The sequence below is a fragment of the Heterodontus francisci genome, chromosome 35 (genome assembly GCF_036365525.1).
Source record: "Heterodontus francisci isolate sHetFra1 chromosome 35, sHetFra1.hap1, whole genome shotgun sequence".
In the NCBI taxonomy this organism is placed as follows: Eukaryota; Metazoa; Chordata; class Chondrichthyes; order Heterodontiformes; family Heterodontidae; genus Heterodontus; species Heterodontus francisci.
In genome coordinates, this window is record NC_090405.1 from 32,914,720 (window position 1) to 32,936,428 (window position 21,709).

A 21,709-nucleotide genomic window follows, 5' to 3' on the forward strand; every position below is an offset into this window, starting at 1 on the left:
TCTTCTCTCAATCTCCTTTGCTCCATGGAAAACAACCCCAGCTTTTCCAACCTAACCTTGTAACTAAAATCCCCCATCTCTAGAACCATTCTGGTAAATGTCCTCTGCACCCTCCCGAAAGTGTGGTGACCAGAACTGGACGCAGCACTCCAGTTGGGGCCTTAGCAGAGCTTTATAAAGGTTCAGCAGAACTTCCCTGCTTTTGTACTCAATGCCTCAATTTATGAATCCCAAGATCCCATATGCTTTACTAACCACTCTCTCAATATGTCCTGTATCTTCAAAAAAAAAACCCAGGTCCCTCTGTTCCTGAGCATTCTGCCTCTCCCTATTCCTTCTGCCAAAATGCATCACCTCACACCTGTCAGTATTAAATGCCATCTGCCACCTGTCCGCCCACTCTGATAGCCTATCGATGTCCAGTTGCAGGCGGTTCATATCCTCACTGTTTGCCACACATTAGAATTAGATAAATACCTGAAGGGATAAATTTACAGGATTATGGAGAAGAGATGGGGAATGCAACTAATTGGACAGCTGTACCAAGGAGCTGGCACAGGTATGATAGGCTGAATAGCCTCCTTCTGTGCTGTATCCTTCTATAAAGAGCCACCACAGACACAATGGGCCGAATGGTCTCTGTTGTAAACTTCTGGTGCCTCTAAACCCTGTTCACCTGGAAATTACACAGAGCCTGGACTTCTCATGCAAAGTGCCATGAGTGCCTGGCTAATTAATTAAGAAAAGGAAATTGCAAATTCTCAAAATCTGAAATTACGCAAATGTCAGTCATTGCCGTAAGGCAAGTTTTGATATCCCAGAATACTGATTGGCCCATTGTGTATGTCCAGTATTCTCTATTTTTGGCCTGATTATTTATTCTGATTTGAGCGAATCTTCTGCAGCTGGATGGTCTTAAATATTTCAATGTTAATAGAATCTTCCTGATGTATCAATAGCATATTAGAATGGCTTGCAGTGCCCATTAAAAATAATTTACTAATACACGTATATTCTATCCTCTCCAGATTCAGAAATAATTGTGAAGCCCGGATTCCTTCGTATTCTAAAATGTAATAGCATACCTGCCCAACCTGGTAGCCTTCTAATGCTGCTACTCTCTCGGGCAGCTTTTTGTTGGATGTGTTACCTAGTCCCAAACGACCATAGTCACCATTTCCAAATGTGAACAACTTCCCATCTGCAGTAACTACTGCTGAATGCTTAAAGCCACACGACATCTGTTTGAGGCAGAAATAAACAAGTTATGTTGATACAGCACAATATTCTAAATGAATGACCGGGTTGAAAAAAAAACAATACTTTGCGGTTGGAAAGATATGGCAACTAGCAACTCAAAGAGCAGACTGCATTTAAAAAAACAATTGCCCAATTAATTAGTGTATGCCTAATCAATAAGCGGTTCATTGTTCAGCTTTTTTTTTGGGATGTTTTATTACGTTAAAGGTGCTATATAAATATGTTGTTGTCATTGCTTATGTCTTCCATGTTTGAACTGTTAAGTATCATTATCTTCGGCATAGTTGTGGCTTATTTGTCCATGTTGAGAAACTACGAGGCCTCTTTTTCCAAATCTTTAAGTCAGAATAAACATCCTGTAATGTTAAAATGTTAAAAGGAACCAGAAGCTGTGGTTTTATGGAACTAGAAAGCAAAAGGGGTAATGGGGGAAAGGGATATATTAACTTTAAATGCTCTGCTTGAATTCAGTGACCACCTCCTCAACCTCGACCCCAAAATGTCTCTGCAATCAAACAGTGAGGAGTGCAGGAGCTCCAATAAACTAATATGAACATTACATGGTAGCATGTCAAAATAAGTGGAAGATACAAGACCCATATCTCAAATGTTGCACAATAACCACTCCATTTTGTTCTGTAGAAGTACTACAAGTGCTGCCCTGTTGGAACCACAACCAGCCTTCAGGGTGTTAAATTTCATTAAAAGGATAGGGAGATAGCAGCATGCTCTTCAGGTTAGAATTCTGGTACAGGTCTCACATGGCATCTTCTACATTTTTTTCTAACAAGATTCCCTACTTTGGGGATCAGGGCTTATATCCCATGTCACATTCCAATGGGCTTGGCAGGAGGTAATCAAACTGACGGAAGGGTTTGGCAGCTTTGTGACTATATGAAGCCGGCCTTCCATTTTGTTTAACAGTTCATTCTGGGCGATTCCAACAACGACAACTTATACTTATTTAGCGCCTTTAACGTAATAAAATATCCCAAAGTGCTTTACAGGAGCATTATAAAACAAAGTATGACACTGAGCTACATAAAGAGATATCAGATCAGATAACCAAAAGCTTGATCAAAAAGGTAGGTTTGGAAGGAGCGTCTTATAGGAGGACAAGCCCAAATCTTACTACGCTGTACTTTTTCCAGAGTAATTGTGAAATTTTCTTCACAAAATCAGGTATAGAGAAAACCACCTTCAAGAGGCAACTTCACTGTGCGTTAAGGATTTTCCAGTTTCATCTCCATACTGCAGAGGCAAAAACTATTTGTTTTATGTTAAATTTGGACTTGTTCACATTTTGAACTGTAACTTTATGATACCTCAATAAAATTCCCAACGTCCTTGATATTTACATGGAGGGAGCAGGGGATGTGTGGTGACAGGAGGGAACTTGGAAATTCTGGGAACACTGAGGACCTGCAGAATTTAATAGCAGGCAAGATTTCTTCAGTTTTTACTGTTTTCCGCCTTACAGCTGGCCAAATTGACAGGCTGGCTGCTGTGAGGGATAGCTAGCTATAGAACAATGCAGCAAGGGCCCATTAGAGATGGTCTCCAGCAATCAGGAAAAGGGGGCCAGGGAGAAGGGGAGGGGGGAAGAGACGGTAGGACTGGCAATCATCTATGAATATTCCCATAAAGTCGGAAGTGGTGATGTTCACTGATGATTGCACAGCGTTCAGTTCCAACTGCAACTTCCTAGAAACTGACGCAGTCTGTGCTCACATGCAGCAGGACCTGGGCAACATTCAGGCTTGGGCTAGTAAGTGGTAAGTAACATTCGAGCCAAGAAATTACCATCTCCAGCAAGAGGGTGTCTAACCACAATCATCAAATCCTCTACCAGCAGATCCTGGGGTCAGCACTGACCAGAAACTTAACTGGACCTGCCACATAAATATTGTGACTACAAGAGCAGGTCAGAGGCTGGGAATTCTGATGCAAGTGACTCAACCTCTTGACACCCCAAAGGCTTTCCACCACCTATAAGGCACAATTGTGATGGAATACTCTCCACTTGCCTGACTGAGTGTAGCTGCAACAAAATTCCCAAGTCACACAACCATCCTTATTTGGAAATATATCTCAATTTCTTCATCGTCATGGGTTAAAATTCTGGAACTCCTTATCTAACAGCACTGCGGGAGCATCTGTACCATGGACTACAGTGATTCACCATCTTCTTCAGGGCAATTAGGGATGGGTAATAAATGCTGGTCTTGCCAGTGTCGCTCACATCCCATCATGTTAAATAATTTTTAAAAATTGGGAGGGAGGGTTGAGAGAGAGACAGCAGGGCAGAAGGGGTAGCATCGTCATCAGATCGACAATCGGGAGAGGAGGAAGGACTCAAAGAGATCCTGGGTTTGAGGCGGGATGGAGGGTCAGTCAATTGCAGCAGAAGGTTTGCTGAGGGCTAGAGGGTGGTGGGGGATGCAGTCCTGCTCCTCTTGGCTCAGAATAAGCATTTACCTGCTTGATCCAGTTGTTCCCGTCACCATTTATCTACCAAGTTTCCCCAAGTCTTGGGAAACCTGGGCAGCCAGGCAGGGCCACAATGTGTGAGCCTGATTTAAATATTATATCTCGAGAGCAGGGTGCAGACACACCAAGCAAGCCACTGTTGTAAATATGGTGGCAGACGCATTTGCAGCTAGATGGTGACATTTCCCAGTATTTTCAAATTTTAACATTCCTTGCCCGTCTTTGGAGGCGGGGGCTCACACCTTTCCCTGATATGTTAACTCCTTTGCTCTCTGACTGACTTAGTCAAACCCACAGAAAATACAATTTGAACAGTGCAATTTTTTTCTTATTAGCTCTTGGAATGTAGGTTGATATGGGTATGACCACTTTTATTATCCATGGGAAGGAGGTGTGGGTCTTCACCATGAACTGTTGTTGTCCTTGTAAAGGTGCTCCCACAATGGTGTTAGTAGGGAATTCCAGAATTCTGACTAACGGCAATGAAGGAACAGTGATATAATTCCAAGTCAGATTGGTGTGTGACTTGAAGGCGATGTTCGCACAATATTGCTGCTCTTGTTCTTCTTGGTAATAAAGTCATACAGAAGGGAAGTGCTAAAATAACCTCGGTGAGTTACAACAGCGCATCCTGTAGATTGCGCGCACTACACCCATGGTGCGTTGGTGGTGGAAAGGATGGATAGAGTCGAGTGGTAGGGGTACCAATCAAATGAACTGGTCTGTCTGGTATGGTGTAGCTGCATCCAGGTAGGTGGAGAGTATTCCATTACACTCCAGACTGGAGCTTTGGGCTGGGATAGATAGATTTTTGGTCTCACAGGGAATCAAAGGATATCGGGAGCGGGCAGGAAAGTGGAATTGAAGCCCAAGATCAGCCATGATTGTACTGAATGGTGGAGCAGGCTCGATGGGCCATATGGTCTACTTCTGCTCCTATTTCTTGTGTTCTCGTGTATATAGTAGAACATCTTTGAGGGATCAGGAGTTAAGCCACTCATTGCAGAGAACCCAGCCTTTGCCCTGTTCTTCTGACAAGGCGCTGATATAGCTCAGCTATTGGCCAATGGTGGCCTCCTGGATTACGACAGTGGGGGAAATTAGCTATAGCGCTGCTACTGAAAGGCCAGGACAGGTAGTTGACAGGGGTTTTGGCAAAGTTGGTGCCACTGAAGGTCAGGGGGAGGTGGCTGAGCTTTCTCTTCTGAGATGGCCATTACTTGGCAATTATGTGGTTGAATGCTGCCTGACAGTTGTCAGCCCAAGCCTGGATGTTATTCAGGTCCTGCTGTAGGCTGAGTTGGGTTTCTTCGTTCTCAGAGGACTTGTGAATGGAACCGAACACTGCAGTTTTCAGCAAATAGTCTTACACTTGACCTGAGGGTAGCAACTTTCACTCCTCATGTGAGATCTTTGGAGTTAGGTATGGTAGCAGTTAGGATGCTACAAATGGCATTTGGACAATGCACCGATGGGGTGGCGGGACAATAGGCACTGTATCCATTGCAAAATGGAAAATGAATGTATGTCAACACCAGATCAATCTTGCCTTCAACAGTCGATTAACCAAGCTCAAAACAACAAAAGTCATTCATTAATTTAGAGTGTCCCATTTAATAATTATCCTATATACAATCTCACCTGGACGACCTCCTCTCCCTGCAGTGCCTCAATCTGCCGAGGTCTGCGCTGCCGATCACTGTTGCCATGGCCCAGCTTCCCGTAATCCCCATCACCCCAGCTGAAGACTTCTCCGCTTTCGGTCAGAGCCATAGAGTGACCATCGGATCCACAAGAAGTCACTAGCTGTGTTACTACAAAACCTGCGGCACGTGCAAGATAAGCAATTAGGATCACATAAATGGAAATGGGGACATGAGTGATTTCAATGATTAAGAAAAGTCTGTTTTTAACCGGTACAATTCTAGATTTCCCCTAGTAAGTTTTTGTACCTTGTAGTGCTGAAATGACAGTCAATACATGAAGATCATCTGAATTTCCTTGACCAAGTCGACCATAACTACCTTCACCGCATGCCATCACTGTTCCATTAGCCTGGATAACGAAAGTGCAATTCTGCCCACAAATAACCTATGGATAGCAAACAACTTAAATAAAATACTTAGAATGCTCAAGTGGCCATGTTATGACAAGCAGAGCTTCCAATCAATCCTCCATTAAAAATTGGCAATGATCCAAAAATTAAGATGGAAAAGATGAACTGCTGCAGGATTGCTCCAGAATTAGCATTTACTTCCATTTTAAAATCACAAACATTGTCTGTAATATTTATAATAGAAACATGAATCATTCTTCCTTTCAAGGTCTACGAAAAGTAAATTTGCTGCAGTGTCACCACAGTACAAAGGCCACTTCAGTTTAAATAAGATGCTTAGGAATCAGAGTTTAGAAAATGGAGGTCAATGCTCAAGTACCTTCCAATTTTTTTGTAGTAATTCCCTGCTTGAAGTTCTGCATGAGTATATCTATTTTTTAAATTGCATGGTATGCTTAAACTCCAATGATTTAAATTCAAAATTCAAACTAATTATTTCACCATACCTGCTGAGCTTGTGAAAACGAAGGTGCAACAGCTGGTACCATTACATTTCTTCCAGCTTCTGCCAACTGCCCGTGACGCCCTGCTCCCCAAAGATGGACATCACATTTTCCACCAAGGTGCCAGTCCTAAACAGGTATGACAGATATGTTCTAACCATTGCAACATTATTAAACAGGGTTGAGATATATTTGCAAAAAAAATTGCTCATTACCTCTGGTCTAGATGACGCCCAGGACATAATGTGTTCATCCATTCCAGTAAACCACTTACTATTATCCTGTAATTGAAAAGAATGACAGTACATATATGAAGCAGATGCACAAGTCTTGGTACAGTCCCCACTTAGGTAAATTCAACTTTTACAAACATTTTCTAGATGCATAAAGGATTGTACAAGCAGTTTAATACCAGTTATTGAATAGGGACCTCAGATTACTTGCGAATTAGCATCAAGCCTCATAGGCTAATCTAGTCTCAAATGGCTAGTAGTCCAAAAGCAAACCCTATGTTTGGAGTATGTGATGTGATTTTATCACAGTCTATGATTATGACCTTAACTGTAATCTCACTAGGAGAAACTTGTTAATTGTGTTATCATATGCAGGTGAAGTGAGTTAATTGGGGTTTTAGTTGGGCAATTAAAAAAGCAGACACTCACTGGGATTGGGAGAGGGATTTGTGAGGAGTTACGTGCTTGTAATCTTCTTACTCTGCACAATAAATGTGAAACTGAGTAAATATAGGCTCCAGCATTATCCTTCTATAACAAGCTTTCTGGAGTTTAACACAGCAGCAGAGGATGGCTGCCTAAAGCTGAAAATTGGAAAATAGGACTCTTTTCGATAGAAAACTAAAATCTGAAGGACCATTGTGAAAAGTATGGCAGAAAGCAAGTATAAATTGTCAGGGTATGATTACCCGCCAGTGATTTCAGAGTTACATCTCTACCAAAAAGGAAACAAGGTATGGCCTTGGCGTTGTCACTATCAAAAACAAAATCAGAAGTGTTTTCTGAACTGGATACTCGTCAGTTGGATACTGATGAAGGAATGGATCTTGTTAGGATTTTTGGATGAAATATACAAGAAAGATGACCTATTGAATGAGTATGAGGCATGATCAGACTTTGATAATTTCGGAAAACAGATGACTATTCAATGAAGGAATATATTATGGACTTTAACAGACAGTATAAAAGATTGAGGAAATTAAATTTGGAGATCCCTGGTTCAGTGCTAGCTTTTAAATTGCTAGATTGTGCTAGGGTGTTGCATATGGCCAGGCTCCTGCTTCTAACTGGGGTTCGGTTCTTGGACAAAGACTCCCTGTTGGAGCAAATGTCCACGGCCTTAAAAAAAAATTCCGGGGGAAGCAAACATCCCACAGTCCTGGTAGAACAAGCAGGACACTCTGTGGTGACACAAAGAATGAAGGACTCAATGTTTACAAGATTTAGTAATAATCCAGATACAGGAAGCAGGCCTAAGTACAATGGAAAAGTTCAAGACAGGAGGAACGAGGGTGAAAGCACCTTTAGCAGGTCTGAATATTGCAGTGGAAGACAGGGTTGGAACAGCAACCAAAAGGCGAATAAATCCCAGGAATGCCCAAGGAACAGTTAATAGGTGCTTCAGATGTGATTCAAAGCATCATTTTGCAATGAACTGCCCTAAGTGGAGGGGCAGAGTCTTCGAAATAACCACATGACACAGGACGTTCTGAGGCAGAAGAGTGAGATACTGATGGATTTCAAGGAATTGTACTAGTCACAAGGAGTTTTAAAACTGTGATGAATGTGTTGGTTGCGGATTCTTTCAACTGTGCGGTACTGGATAGTGCTCGTACATCGACAATATTTATTATTTATTTTATTTATTTAGAGATACAGCACTGAAACAGGCCCTTCGGCCCACCGAGTCTGTGCCGACCATCAACCACCCATTTATACTAATCCTACACTAATTCCATATTCCTACCACATCCCCACCTGTCCCTATATTTCCCTACCACCTACCTATACTAGGGGCAATTTATAATGGCCAATTTACCTATCAACCTGCCAGTCTTTGGCATGTGGGAGGAAACCGGAGCACCCGGAGGAAACCCACGCAGACACAGGGAGAACTTGCAAACTCCACACAGGGAGTACCCAGAATTGAACCTGGGTCGCTGGAGTTGTGAGGCTGCGGTGCTAACCACTGCGCCACTGTGCCGCAGTAGAACTGATCGGTTACAGTGTTATCTGGATTCACTCAATAGTGAAGATCGACGCAAGATTAAGGAGTATAAAAGTACTACCAGCTTTAGGTTTGGTGATGACAACACATTGAAGTAATTGAAGAGAGGAGGAATCCCAAGTAAAATAGTTGGGGTAAGCCACTTTATTAGTACTAATGTAGTCTCCAGTGAGATACCTTTACTTTTGAGTAAGCCCTCAATGAAAAAGGCTCAGATGAAACTTGATATGGAGCATGATAAGGCAATTGTTTTCGGGAAGTCAGTAAATTTGCAAGTTATCCAGTCAAGGCATTATTGTATCCCCTTAACAAAATCTGTATTTCTTGTCAGAGTGTTAGAGAAGTGTTGATGGCATCAGGTGTTACCAATGAGAGATAAAAGGCAAATTGCCTTAAAGTTGCAAAGGCAATATGCTCGCCCTTCTTGTCAGAGATTAAAAACCCTACTAAAAGATGCAGGTGTGATTGATTGAGAGTATACGAGGGTAATAGAAGAGATTAGTGAAAAGTGAGTGATTTGTAAAAGGTATCGAAGGATTACTGTCAGCCTTCCATTGGCACGTGACTTTAACGAGGTAGTTGCCATGGATTTAAAAGTATGCGACGAAGACATTTTATAGACCTAGCAACTAGATTTAGTCTTTCTACAATAATGAATAGCAAGGACAAAAGTGTGATTATAGACAAAATGATGGAGAAATGGATAGGGACTGGTCTTGGGGCACCAGCTAGGTTTCTGACTGATAATGGAAGTGAATTTGCCAATGACAAGTTCAGGGATATGTGTGAAAACATAAACATTATGGTTATGAATACTGCAACTGAAAGTCCTTTCAGCAATGGGCTTTGTGAAAGGAATCACGCAGTGGTTGATGAAATGTTACATAAAATCTTGACCAACCAAATTGCAAGTTGACAACTGCCCTGGCATAGACAGTTCATGCGAAGAATTCACTTCAGATGGTTGGAGGATATAGTCCCTATCAATTGGTCTATGGGCAGAATCCCAAATTGCCTTCTGTACCGTGCAACAGTCCTCCTGCTCTAGAAGGTACTATAATTAGTTCCATTTTTTTCTATACATTTGAATGCTTTACATACAGGGAGACAGGATTTCACCAAGGCTGAGGTCTCAGAAAATTCGTAGAGCTCTGAGGAATCATATAAGGCCATCTGAGATGGAATTTAGTTCAGGAGATTTGGTCTATTCTAAAAGAGAGGGCCATAGGGAATGGAAGAGCCCTGGTAAGGTAATAGGTCGGGATGGTAAAACAGTAGTTATCAAGCATGGAAATCAAACTGTTAAGGCTCATTCTTCACGATTAATCAGGGTTGATTACAAAATCTCAGAATGCGAGCAGTTGATAGAGGGAACAGAGGCATCTTGTACCTCAAATATTCATGTGTTTTGTGATGAAGGTCCTGAGGTACAGGTAGATCAAGAGTTGGATAGTAATGTAAACCGATCATGATGCTCAGGAAAGAGCTATCGCATCCAAAGACCAATTGCCTCGAGTAGATACTCAGGTGACATATTTCAGAGGGGTCTGATAAATGGAGGGATGCAACAATTGTGGAGCATCCAGAAAAATCTACAGGCAAGTTTAAATATTAGTTAAATGTTCAAGATGATGGCCAAGAAGCCAGGAGGTGGAGCCATGGACTAGCAGAATGGGGTGAAAGAGTGGAGGGTAAGAAAGCACGGTGCAAGTTTTGATAGTGGCTCAGGAAGTGACTCTTGCATAAGGAAGCGATCACGTACTGGAGAAACAGCCTCCGATAAAGTTCGAGGGAGATCTGCCAACAGTAGTTCCGAAAGACATCAAAATGCCAGTAGAGGCCATAGTACGAACAGATTCCACAATGAAACGAAGGTTAGAGGGCCGTCTCGGAACAGAACTAGAAGCAGAAGTCCTCATGATCGAGAAGTTTTAGTGGCTACCAATAAATTTGAGGATAAACTAATAAGAGACGCAAAACAAAAGGAATTAGAGAGTTGCAGAGAGCTTGAAGTCTATTCGAGGTACGAGATAGGGGACAGCCGGCCTGGTCACAGACAGATTTGTACTGAAAAAGTTCTTCCCGGTGGAACTTATAAGGCCAAAGCGAGATTAGTTGCGAGGGGTTTTGAAGAGCGATTGGGGGATACCGATGTTAGAGTGGACTCTCACACAGCTGGAAAAGTAATCTTGAAAATCTTTTTGGCTCTTTTGGCCACATATTCATGGGAGCGTATATCCATCGACGTAAAAGCTACATTTCTGCAAGGTGATACACTTCTTCCTGAAAAGTATCTGAAACCACCTAAAGAGACAGCAGGAACAGGAGGAAAATTATGGAAACTGAACAAATGCGTCTATGGCCTGAATGATGCTTCCAGGGTGTGGTATTTCTCGGTGAGATCTGTCTTATTGAAAATTGGTTATGTTCAGCTAAAAGCAGATCCTGCGATGTTTTATTGGTATAAAGGGAAACTTTCAGGCATCTTCATGATGCACGTTGATGATTTCTTATGGGGTGGTACTGAGGATTTTGAGAAATATGTTATTAATAAGATTAAGGTAGAATTTAACATTGGGAGTCAGGCTTGTGGGGCCTTTAAATATATTGGTTTAGATATTAAGCCTGGAATAAGTTTGAATCAACAATCCTATTTAGACAGTGTTACTCCCATCCCGGTTAATCGTATTAGGTCATCACAGAAAGTTGATGATCTATCCAAAGCAGAGATTGAGCAATTGCGAAGCCTGGTGGGTCAATTAAACTGGTCGGGCTCTCAGACTAGGCCTGATGTTAGATTTGATGTTATAGAATATACAGCACAGAAACAGGCCCTTCGGTCCAACGTGCCTGTGCCGACCATCAAGCACCCGTCCAAACTAATCCCATTTCCCCGCACTTGGCCTGTAGCCTTGTATGCTATGGCGTTTCAAGTGCTCATCTAAATACTTCTTAAATGTTGAGTGTTCCTGCCTCTACCATCATTTCAGGCAGCGTGTTCAAGATTCCAACCATCCTCTGGGTTAAAAATTTTTTCCTCAACTCCCCTCTAAACCTCCTGCCCCTTACCTTAAATCTATGCCCTCTGGTTATTGACCCCTCTGCTAAGGGAAAAAGTTTCTTCCTATCTATCCTATCAATGCCCCTCATAATTTTGTATACTTCAATCAGGGTCCCCCCCTCAGCCTTCTCCACTCCAAGGAAAACAACCACAGCCTATCCAGTCTCTCTTCATAACTGAAATGCTCCAGCCCAGGCAACATCCTGGTGAATCTCCTCTGCACCTTCTCCATTGCAATCACATCCTTCCTATAGTGTGGTGACCAGAACTGTACACAGTACTCCAGCTGCGGCCGAATCAGCATTTATACAGCTCCATCATAACCTCCCTGCTCTTAATTTCTATGCCTTGGCAAATAAAGGCAAGTATCCAGTATGTCGTCCTAACCACCTTATCTACCTGTGCTGCTGCCTTCAGTGATCTATGGACAAGCACCCCAAGGTCCCTCTGCACTCCCTAGGGTCCTACCATCCATTGTATATTCCCTTGCCTTGTTAATCCTCCCAAAGTGCATCACCTCACACTTCTCAGGATTAAACTCCATTTGCTACATCTCTGCCCATCTACATCATCCTGTAATCTAAGGCTTTCCTCCTCACTAATTACAACACCAATTTTCGTGTCATCTGCGAACTTACGGATCATACCTCCTATATTCATGTCTAAATCATTAATGTACACTGCAAACAGTAAGGGTCCCAGCATCGATCCCAGGCCTCCATTCACAAAACCAACCCTCTACCATCACCCTCTGCCTCCTTCCACTAAGCCAATTTTGAATGCAATTTGCCAAATTACCCTGGATCCCATGGGCCCTTATTTTCTTAACCAATCTCCCATGCGGGACCCTACCGAAAGCCTTACTGAAGTCCATGTAGACTACATCAATTGATTTACCCTCATCTACACATCTCGTCACCTCCTTGAAAAATTCAATCAAATTTGTTAGACACGATCCCCCCCTGACAAAGCCATGCTGACTATGCCTGATCAATCCCTGCCTCTCCAAGTGGAGATTAATCCCGTCTCAGAATTTTTTCCAATAATTTCCCGAACAGTGACGTTAGATTCACCGGCCTATAATTACCTGCTTTATCCCTGCTACCCTTCTTGAATAATGGTACCACATACGCTGTCCTCCAGTCCTCTGGTACCTCTCGTGTGGCCAGAGAGGAGCTGAAAATTTGTGTCTGAGCTACCGATATCTCCTCTCTTCCCTCACATAGCAGCCTGGGTTACATCTCATCTGGGCCTGGGGATTTATGCCCGCTAATACATCTAATACTTCCTCCTTTTCAGTGCTAATTTGATCAAGTATATCACAATCCCCCTCCCTGATCAATACACCTACCTCGTCCCTCTCCATAGTGAACACAGATGAAAAGTAATCGTTCAAAACCTCACCTAAGTTCTCCAGCTCCACACACAGATTGCCTCTTAGATCCCTAATGGGCCCCACTTTTCCCCTGGTTATCTTCTTGCCCCTAACATATAAAACGCCTTGGGATTTTCCTTTATCTTGTTTGCCAGTGATTTTTCATGCCCCCTCTTCGCTCTCTTACTTTTTTGTTTAAATAAGTACTCCCGTACACTTTCTATACTCCTCTAGGGCCTCCACTGTTTTCAGCACTCTGAATCTGCCATACACCTTTTTTTTCCTTATCCAATCCTCTATCTCCCTTGACAACCAGGGTTCTCTTCACCTGTTGGTCCCACTTTTCACCTTTACAGGAACATGCTGGACCTGAACCCTCAATTTCCTTGCCAAATGACTCCCACTGGTCTGATGTAGACTTTCCTATAAGCTGCTGCTCCCAGTTCACTTTGGCCAGATCCTGTTTTATCATATTGAAATCTGCCTTCCCCCAATTCTGTACTCTTATTTCTGGTCCCTCTATGTCCTTTTCCATAACAACCTTAAATCTTAAAGTTGGTCACTATCCACAAAATGCTCCCCCACTGACACTTCTACCACTTGTCCGGCTTCATTCCCTAGGATTAAGTCCAGTACTGCTCCTCCTCTTGTAGGACTCTCTATGTGCTGGCTGAAAAAGCTCTCCTGAAGGCACTTGAAGAATTCTGCCCCCTTTAAGCTTTTTGCATTAATACTATCCCCTCTAATATCGGGAAAGTTGAAATCCCCTACTGTTATTACCCTATTATTTTTGCACCTGAGATTTGCCTACATATCTGCTCCTCTATCACTGCCTGACTGTTTGGAGGCCTGTAGTACACTCCCAGCCAAGTGATAGCCCTCATTTTGTTTTTAAGTTCTACCTATATGGCCTCATTAGAGGAATCTTCTGAGATATCATCCCTCCTTATTGCAGTAATTGACTCTTTAATCAACAGTGCAATGCCACCTCCTCTTTTACCCCCTCCCCCATCATATCTGAAGATTCTATACCCTGGAATATTAAGCAGCCAGTCCTGCCCTTCCCTCAACCATGTCTCAGTGATAGCAATAATATATTCATCTGTTAATCAATGCCCTCAATTCATCTGCCTTACTAGTAAGACTCCTTGCATTAAAATAGATACAATCCAGCCATGCTTGAGCCTTAACAAATCTACATTTACTCTGCCCTCCAGACTGACACAGCTTTACATTTATACTTGGTTGTACATCACCCCCTGCTGTGCTTCCACTCTGTATCCCATCCCCCTGCCAAATTAGTTTAAACCCCCCACAATAGCACTAGCAAACCTCCCAGCAAGGATGCTGGTCCCATTCCGGTTCAGGTGCAACCTGTCCATGTTATACAGATCCCACCTTCGCAAGAAACAGGCCCAGTGATTCAGGAAACTAAAGCCCTTCCTCTTGCACCATCTCCCCAACCATGCATTCATCTGCTCTAACCTCCTATTCATATACTCACTTAGCCCATGGCACCGGAAGAAAACCAGAGATTACAACCCTTGAGGTCCTACTTTTTAATCTACTACCTAGCTCCCTAAATTCTTTTTGCAGGACCTCATCCCTCTTTCCCCCTATGTCATTGGTACCAACGTGGACCACGACCTCCAGCTGTGCACCCTCACCCTCCAGAATACTTTGTAGCCCCTCAGATGTGCTGGAGTTAAGCATGATGATGAAACATCCAAAAGTTGAGAATGTTTTAAAGGGCAAATACAACGTTGAAAAAACTAAATCTGGAGAAATGTGTACTGAAGTTCCCATCCTTAGGTGACCCAAAGAACATGAAGCTAATAATTTTTAGTGATGCTTCACATGCTAATCTTGCTGATGGGTATTTGAGTGCAGCTGGCTTCATAATATTTCTGAATGGTGAAAATGGGAAATGTTGTCCTTTAGCTTGGGAGGCTAAGAAAATATAACGGGTTTGTTAAAAGCACGTTAGCTGCAGAAACACTGGATCCTGTGGAGGCAGTGGATATGGGGCTTTATTTGTCAAATATTTTGAGTGAAATTCTGAACAAGGGACATCCTGAAGATAGGATACCCATTGAATGTTATGTGGATAATCGTTCTTCATGGGACAATGTACACTCTACAAAAAGTGTGAGTAAGACTATGTATTGACCTTGCTGGATTGAATCAAATGCTGGAGAGAAAGGAAATCTCCAAACTTAAATAGGTAGATGCAAGTCATCAGCTATCCGATTGTTTCAGAGAAACGCGAGTGCAAAGAGATTGTTGGAGATGCTGGATGAGGGGCGTCTCACAATATAAGAACTTGGTACCCAATATGGAATTTAATTGAAATATTCTTTGAGCTTGTTAATCTAAGCTGTATTGTAAAAGAGAGAGCAGAATCTGTTAATTGTGTGATTATATGCAGGTGAAGGGAGTTAATTGGGGTTTTAGTTGAGCAATTAAAAGCACTCATTGGGACTGGGAGAGGGATTTGTGTGAGGCGCTACATGTTTGTAATCCTTTTACTTTGCACAATAAATGTGAGTAAATATATGCTCCAGCCTTATCCTTCTACAACAAGGTTTCTGGAGTTTAACAAAACTAACTTATTTTGTATTCCGAAGTTGAAGCAGCTATTCCTGTTTCTGCAGAAAACAAAGCACTTCATTAAAAAAACTTGCCATTTCCAAATTCCCACTTTCCCCTATAACTGATTCAACAGTCTTGACTATTTAAAGTCCTGGTGAGCAAATTAAAAATATTTAGGGATATACTAATCACAAACTCAAGATTTGTTAAGAAAATTATTTCAGAGAAGTATAAACTTATACAATCTATATATTTTCTCCTACTAAAATGTTACTTCAAGCCAACTGTGCAACAGCCCCAACAAACAAATTTCTCTGCAGCACCTGTGGAAGAGCCTGTCACTCCAGAATTGGCCTTTATAGCCACTCCAGGCGCTGCTTCACAAACCACTGACCACCTCCAGGCGCGTATCCATTGTCTCTCGAGATAAGGAGGCCCAAAGAAAATGTTACTTCAAGAATGTGTATTCCACCACTACTTCATCCCAAAAACGACAACTGATCTGTGTTTTGGTGTCAATGAATCACCGAAGGACTGTCTGGACACAGCTTAGAGGGAGGAAGTCGGACATTAAACATTGTGAAAGCTGGGCTGCGTGGAGATAATTTTTTTTTTTTAAACTGTACAAAAAGGTATTTTTATTCCTCGAAAGTGCACTTCTTTTTCGTAGCAATCTCACTCCTGTCCTAAAAATACTGACTCCTTGCTGTGATAGTTCCATGGACAGAAATTGCCCTTTGGTATCTCAGCTAAGGGACTGTTATTAGTTAACTGTGTGTGTGGGGTTGGGGTGGGGGGGGGGGGCGTCGACACAGCTGGTCTCCCTCCTGATGCCTAAACTCATGTACTTCAGCAAGGATTACTAGATAGTGACCAAGACTGGGAATTTTGGCTGATTATCACCTCTCTAATCAGGATGCCTTGAGTCAACTCAGCGCACACTAGTGATGAAATCTAGGATCCTTCCGGTCTGCATGGGTCAGCTGCTCACTAGATAAACTTGCCAAGATGTATCCATTTGAAACTAGCTGGCCCTGCCTTTCTTCAGGATAATTGAAAAAACAGGCATGATGGGAAGTCAGGGACATATGTCAGCTGGCATTCAGTTCACAGCACTCTCTCCTGTATGTCAGAAGGTTGTGGGTTCATGTTCCACTCCAGGGACGTGAGCACAAAATTCAGACCGAGCAGTACTGACGGAGTGCTGCACAGTTTGAGGTGCCGTCCTTTGGATGAGGCGTTATGTCCTCTCAGGTGAATGAAAAAGTTGCCACGGCACTATTTCGGAGAGGAACTGGGGCGTTTTCTCCAGTGTGCTCAACCAATATCACATCATGTTTTAAAAAGAAATATCTAGTATTTATCACATTGCTAATTTGTGGGAGCTGTCATTAATGGCTGCCACATTTTCTGCTTACAATAGTGATTATACTTTTTTTAAAAAGTACTTAATTGGCTATAAAGCACTTTCAGACATCGAGGTTGTGAAAGATGCTATATAAATATAATTTCTTTTGCCTTTCTCATAGGCAGTCTGTGAAACAACAACAAAAACTTCTATTTGTATAGCTCATTTAACTTAATAAAATATCCCAAGGCACTTGACAGGGGTACTATAAAACAAAATAGGTCACAGAGGCACTTAAGATGATATTAGGGCAGGTGACCAAAGCTTGGTCAAAGAGGTAAGTTTTAAGGAGTGTCTTAAAGGAGGAAAGAGTGGTAGAGAGGCAGAGAGGTTTAGCGAGAGAATTCCAGAGCTTAGGGCCCAGATAACTGAAGTCACAGCCACTAGCGGAGCAGTGATTAAAATCAAGGATGTTCAAGAGGTCAGAATTGGAGGAACACAGATATCTGAGGGTTGTGGGGCTGGAGGAGATTACAGAAATACAGAGGAGCGAGGCCACAGAAGGATTTGAAAACAAGAACAACTTTAAAATCAAGACATGACTCAACCAAGAGTCAACGTAAGTCAGCGAGCACAGGGTTGATGGGCAAACAGGACTTGGTGCGAGTTAGGACATGGGTAGCAGAGTTTTAGATGGCCTCAAGTTTCCAGAGGGTAGAAGTGAGAGACCAGCCAGGATTGCATCAGAATCGTCAAGTCTAGAGGTAACAAAGTCATGGATGAGGTTTCAGCAGCAGATGAGCTGAGGCAGCGGTGGAGTTGAAGGATGTTACGGGGTGAAAATAGGCCGTTTGAATTTTGGCACAGATATGTGGTTGGAAGCTCATCTCGGGGTCAAATGTGACACCAAGGTTGCAAACAGTCTGGTTCAGCCTCAAACAGTTACCAAGGAGAGGGATGAGGAACGGAGTTTGTGGCAGGGACTTAAGGCACTGGAAACATGGGGTAGGCTGACAGATGCTGGAGTCTTAGCCTGTCCAGATTTTTAAAAAATTGATCTTCACTTACACTGTAGCCTATGCTCTGTGATATCTATTAAGCCTACCCAAGTTATCTTTTCCATCCACATCTGTGCCCCAAATACTCTAGACAGTCTAACTACACTTGATAAGATGTATAACCTCCTGGTTAATTCTTTTGCCCCTTTACACCGCCACTCCCCACAAGCTAATGAGCTGATTATCTTACCATCACATGAGCCAGTTCTTCTTCTGGTACAGGCTCAAGGTCTGGAACAGTGAAGCATTCTGGGAAATGTCCTCCTTTTGCCAATGCTTCTGCAGCCTTAATAGTGGTGGAAAAACATTCCAACCAGGACCACTCAGAGGGGTTCCAGTTGGCAGGGTCAGGAGGACAACTAGTGTGATGAGGTGGTACCGGTGGATTGCACAAGAGCCGATCCAGTTGAAGACCTACAGCCAAGGAAGCTAGGCACTGCATGTATGGACTATGGACAAGTTGGTCTCCACATATAACATGAGGCTGAAAGCAAAAAGTAGTAATAATGTTTAGAGAGAGATTTTGGTACAGAATACTGGCTATTTTGTTTTAGTTCCCTGTTTTTACTACCTTTTCATATGCATATTGCTCCTGCAACATGACTGGCAGCCTTTCAAGGAAGGTCCTCATGCATGGTGCCATGTTTAGTCCAATAACTCCTTGCTTTTTCAGTGAAGTTCTACATGTTGCCAGAACATGGTTTGCGGCGATCCATTCAGTTGTGCAGTTCACCACCAACACATCCTAGTCAGTCAACCAAAGCAAAGCAGCAGTCATTATGGTGCACTTTCCACACAGAAGTAGCAGAATCATTAGATTTAATCCTGAGTCAGCATTTAGGCAGTTGCTCAGAACTTTCACATGCTATGATATGCCATTAAACATACCAGTACATGGAACATGATTCATCGGCATATTTCATAAAGCTTATAACACTCTAGTTAGATTGGTGTTTTTTCATATAATTTTGTTGCACATGTAACAACCCAATCTCCTTTAAATATTTTTCTTTAACAATGATGGGGATATTTTAGTTTACCATTGATCCTATGATCAGTTTGGCTCAGTAAACAGCACTTTCACTTTTGACTTAAATGGTGCAGGTTCACGTCCCACTGCAGAGATCTTGAACACCTAGGCTAGACGGATATGTTGTGGAGTGCTGTATTACTGGAGGTGCCGCCTTTCAGATGAGACAGAGGCATGGTTTTATTTGAAGAGGGACAAAGGTTCTCTTGGTGTCCTGGCCATATTTATGCCTAAACCAACACCAGCAAAAACATATTAACTGACCATTGCTCTCACCAGTGTTTTTGTCTAAATTGGCTGCCATGCTCACCTACATAACACATCAAAAGTAATTTGGGAGTCATGAGGATGTGAAAATTACTACTATATAAATGCAAGTTCTTTCTTTTCCTTATATCAATGAAACCACCTTACAATTCACATTTTTAATATTTACACGATTATTCAACTTAACGAATGTTTGGTATGAACAATACACAAGTGGCAGCTTTCAGAGAAGGTCACATATGAACTCTCATCACAATTGCACTTAATTTCTGCATGCACTATTTTTATGCAGTTGTTAAAGCTGTGTAGAAGTATCACACACAAGAAGGTAGTATCATTCAGTGTTTGCACATGAACTTTGTAAACCTGAAGTTTTACTCTAAGAAACTGAGACACACAACTGGAAGTTCCCGCACCCCTCCCTCCCAGAACCGCGACAGGGTTCCCCTTGTCCTCATTTTCCACCCCACCAGCTTCCAGATCCAAAGGTCTCATCCTCTGCCACATCCAGCGGGATGCCACTACCAAACACATCTTCCCCTCCTTTCCCGTCAGCATTCCGCGATACCCTTGTCCGTTCCTCCATTACCCCCACCGACGGCACCTTCCCCTGCAAATGCAGGAGGTGTAATAGTTTCCTATTTACCTCCTCTCTCCTCACTATCCAAGGCCCCAAACACTCCTTTCAGGTGAAGCAGTGATTTACGTGTACTTCTTTCAATTTAGCATACTGTATTCATTGCTCACAATGTGGTTTCTCTAAATTGGTGAGACCAAACACAGGTTTGGTGACCGCTTTGCAGAACACCTCCGCTCAGTCCGTAAGCATGACCCCTAGCTTCCGGTTGCTGGCCATTTCAACAGCCCCCACTGCTCTCATGCTCATATCTCTGACCTGGGATTGCTGCAGCGTTGCAGCGAACATCAACGCAACCTTGAGGAACAGTATCTCATTTACCGATTAGGCACGCTACAGCCTGCCGGACTGAACATTGAATTCAATAATTTCAGAGCATGACGGGCCCCCCCGTTTTATGTTTAGTTATTTTTTCTTTTTTATTTGGTTATTTTATTTTAGTTTGGTTAGTTTGTTTGTTTTTACTGTGCCTACCCACGGTTTCTGTTTTTTTAAAAATGTTTTTAATGTTTGCGCTTTACAGTCTATTCACACCCTCTCTGTACTACTGCTTAGTCTTTCAACACACCATTAACATACTGTTTGCCTTTGTTCCATGACCTTCTAGTCAGTTATTCGCTGTGAACTTGTCTTATCAACACCTTCTCTTTTGTTATCTCTTGCCCCACCCCCCACTTTATTTGCTTAAAATGTTCTACATTTCTAATATTTGTCAGTTCTGAAGGGTCACTGACCTGAAACGTTAACTCTGCTTCTCTCTCCACAGATGCTGCCAGATCTGCTGAGTATTTCCAGCATTTCTGGTTTTTATTTCAGATTTCCAGCATCTGCAGTATTTTGCTTTTATTACTATAAAAATGCATGTTGTCCAGTGCAAGTACACAAAAGTTAATTGATCAACAGGTTTTATTTACCTACTTAGGTTTGTTCATACATTCAGTGCATTCTTACTGAGGTGCAAACTAGTGAGTAAGCACATGGGAAATTGTTATCGTTATTTGCAGATATATTTCAAATGTGGACGCTTTAGCTGGGGCGGGAGGGTGGGTGGTGGGGTAATAAGGAGCTGGAAATAAAATTGCATCCTACAGTAAGAACCCTTTGCACAGCTGGATTCAGCCCCTCACTGTGTCTGTTGTGGTACTATGCTCCTATGAAGCACTGAGCTAAAAGAGCAGCAAAATTTTGCAAACATCAATGCCATATTGACTTTGTACAAAGACAAATGCAGGGAATGAGTCTGTTTATATACACTGTACCACATTGTTATCGGTCCACTCACAGATTTGTTGCAGTCTTTGAAGAACAGCAAAGCTAAAAATTGACTAAACTGTTCAAGGCACGAGTCTGTTCTGTCCTGAGAAGGTGACTCAGATGCCCAATGCCCATACTTCCCATGAAGGAAGCTGCCAGTCATCAGACTAGAAACAGTTCCTGTCCTTGGAGTCTAGTGAGTGCATTTGTCTTGGAAAAGAGCTTTTTCAAAAAGAGGGAAGACTGAATGGTGACCTGGTAGAGATCTTTAGAATTATGTAGGTTTTTGATGTAAAGAAGTTGTTTCCGCTTGAGGGGGAGGCCAAAACTAGAGGCCGTAAATAAGGTAGTCACTAATGAATCCATTACAGAATTCAATGACTTTCTTTAGGAAGTGGCGAGAGTGTAGAACTAGTTACCACATGGGGTGGTAGAGACATAGATACATTTAAGGGGAAGCTAGATGAAGGAGAAAGGAATAGAAAGGTGATACAGTGAGCTAAAAGTAAGATGGGAGTATAAACACCAGCACAGATC

At 42.4% G+C, this 21,709-nt stretch overlaps 1 protein-coding gene across 10 annotated transcripts in view; it reads right to left on the minus strand.

Annotated features, from left to right (window-relative positions):
• Window positions 1-21,709, minus strand: part of herc1 (HECT and RLD domain containing E3 ubiquitin protein ligase family member 1) — a 295,507-nt gene that overhangs the window by 36,391 nt on the left and 237,407 nt on the right. For all 10 annotated transcript variants that reach the window (XM_068015273.1, XM_068015277.1, XM_068015276.1 and 7 more), the window contains 7 exons: window positions 18,556-18,729; window positions 18,175-18,468; window positions 6,525-6,590; window positions 6,313-6,438; window positions 5,703-5,841; window positions 5,392-5,573; window positions 1,086-1,241 (listed from right to left, as the gene is read on the minus strand). In XM_068015273.1, the coding sequence (XP_067871374.1) occupies window positions 1,086-1,241; window positions 5,392-5,573; window positions 5,703-5,841; window positions 6,313-6,438; window positions 6,525-6,590; window positions 18,175-18,468; window positions 18,556-18,729 (1,137 nt within the window). The remainder of the gene's footprint in view (window positions 1-1,085; window positions 1,242-5,391; window positions 5,574-5,702; window positions 5,842-6,312; window positions 6,439-6,524; window positions 6,591-18,174; window positions 18,469-18,555; window positions 18,730-21,709) is intronic.